Consider the following 1,374-nt stretch of genomic DNA (forward strand, 5'->3'; position numbering starts at 1 on the left):
CTGACATCTTAGGCAACAAAGAAGTGTGTGTTTACGCTTTATTATAATAGTATGGATGTGAAAGTTTACATGGATGGATGTTTGTTAGAGTTTGTAGCCTAAACTACTGTAGGGATCTCGATGAAATTTGGCATTCATGTTGAGGATAGTCTGGTAGAACACATAGGCTACTTGTTTTTTTTTAATACTACGCGGACGGAGTCGCGGGCGAAAGCTAGTACATTTATAAAAAGCGTTGTATTGATTGTTATTCCGCGTCTCGAAATGTTTAAATGATTGTAGCGGTTAGAGTGGAACACCAGTTTGCCAGACTGTACATATCCTACTGGATGTACTGTTACGAGCAGTCTATTAAATAAAATAATCACTTGGTATACAATTATACTGACCTAAAGGCATAACATGTCCGAAGTCATTCCCATCGCCAACTCCAGAGCAATTCCATCTGTACCCGCTAAGTTGCTCCCGACATTCCGCATACGCCATTCTGCAATAATATCGTTAATTACAATCTTACTAATATTATAAATGCGAAAGTTTAGATGGATGGATGTTTGTTAGACTTTGTAGCCTAAACGGCTGAACGGATCTCTATGAAATTTGGAATAGACGTAGAAAATATTTTGGAAAAACACATAGGCTACTTACCTTTTTTTAATTCCACGCGGACGGAGTGGCCAGTATAGACATAAGATAAGGGTTTTTGGTAATTTTAGTATATAAAACTCGTAGGTATTTTGAGAGTAGGGCTACTTTTAAAGGTAAAAGTAAAAGGTTAGCATGGTATGGGCATGTTATGATTAAGGTGAATCGCATGTAACAAGAATCATGTTAGTTATGAGTGTGGAGGTACACCGTTGGTAACGTAACTTCAGGGAAGAGGTAGCCAAGTTCAAAGCGACTGTGATTACCTTAAGCCGTCTCCTACAGCGGCGATAGCGGCTGGTGATGATCTGCACATTGCCCGCTGCTTGTCCGTTAGTCCAGCGACTCTTGCGCACACGAGATGCGCTCCCAATGATACTCCGCCTGATTCACTGCTTCTGCAAATATTAGAACATAACTAGAAAAGGTGGGTAGGTTACAAAATCTTAAGGTTCTATTTTAATATCGTAAAGAGGAAAGATTTGATTGTTTCACAGAAAACTACATAACAGGAAGAGTACGGATATGCCAGAAAAGATATCAGACGTAGGAGAAGCCGGAGTGGATCGTAAACCTTCGGTATGTTTCAAATTGCTGAAAAAGTACAATTAAAAAACCGTTTTCGTAAATTTTAGGAAGTCAGATGTTATGAATTAAAATAAACATAAAAATGCTAAATTATAGAACACAAAAGTATATTTGTCTATACTTTTTATTTACTTTCGTACT

The 1,374-nt window shown here is 37.9% G+C and overlaps 1 protein-coding gene across 2 annotated transcripts in view; it reads right to left on the reverse strand.

Moving 5' to 3' along the window:
- Window positions 1-1,374, reverse strand: part of LOC106103280 (protein Wnt-7b) — a 66,432-nt gene that overhangs the window by 15,995 nt on the left and 49,063 nt on the right. For both annotated transcript variants that reach the window (XM_013283002.1, XM_013283003.1), the window contains exons 3-4: window positions 912-1,043; window positions 390-487 (exon numbers count right to left, since the gene is read on the reverse strand). In XM_013283002.1, the coding sequence (XP_013138456.1) occupies window positions 390-487; window positions 912-1,043 (230 nt within the window). The remainder of the gene's footprint in view (window positions 1-389; window positions 488-911; window positions 1,044-1,374) is intronic.

This window comes from Papilio polytes, unplaced genomic scaffold (genome assembly GCF_000836215.1).
Source record: "Papilio polytes unplaced genomic scaffold, Ppol_1.0 DF823835.1, whole genome shotgun sequence".
NCBI lineage: Eukaryota > Metazoa > Arthropoda > Insecta > Lepidoptera > Papilionidae > Papilio > Papilio polytes.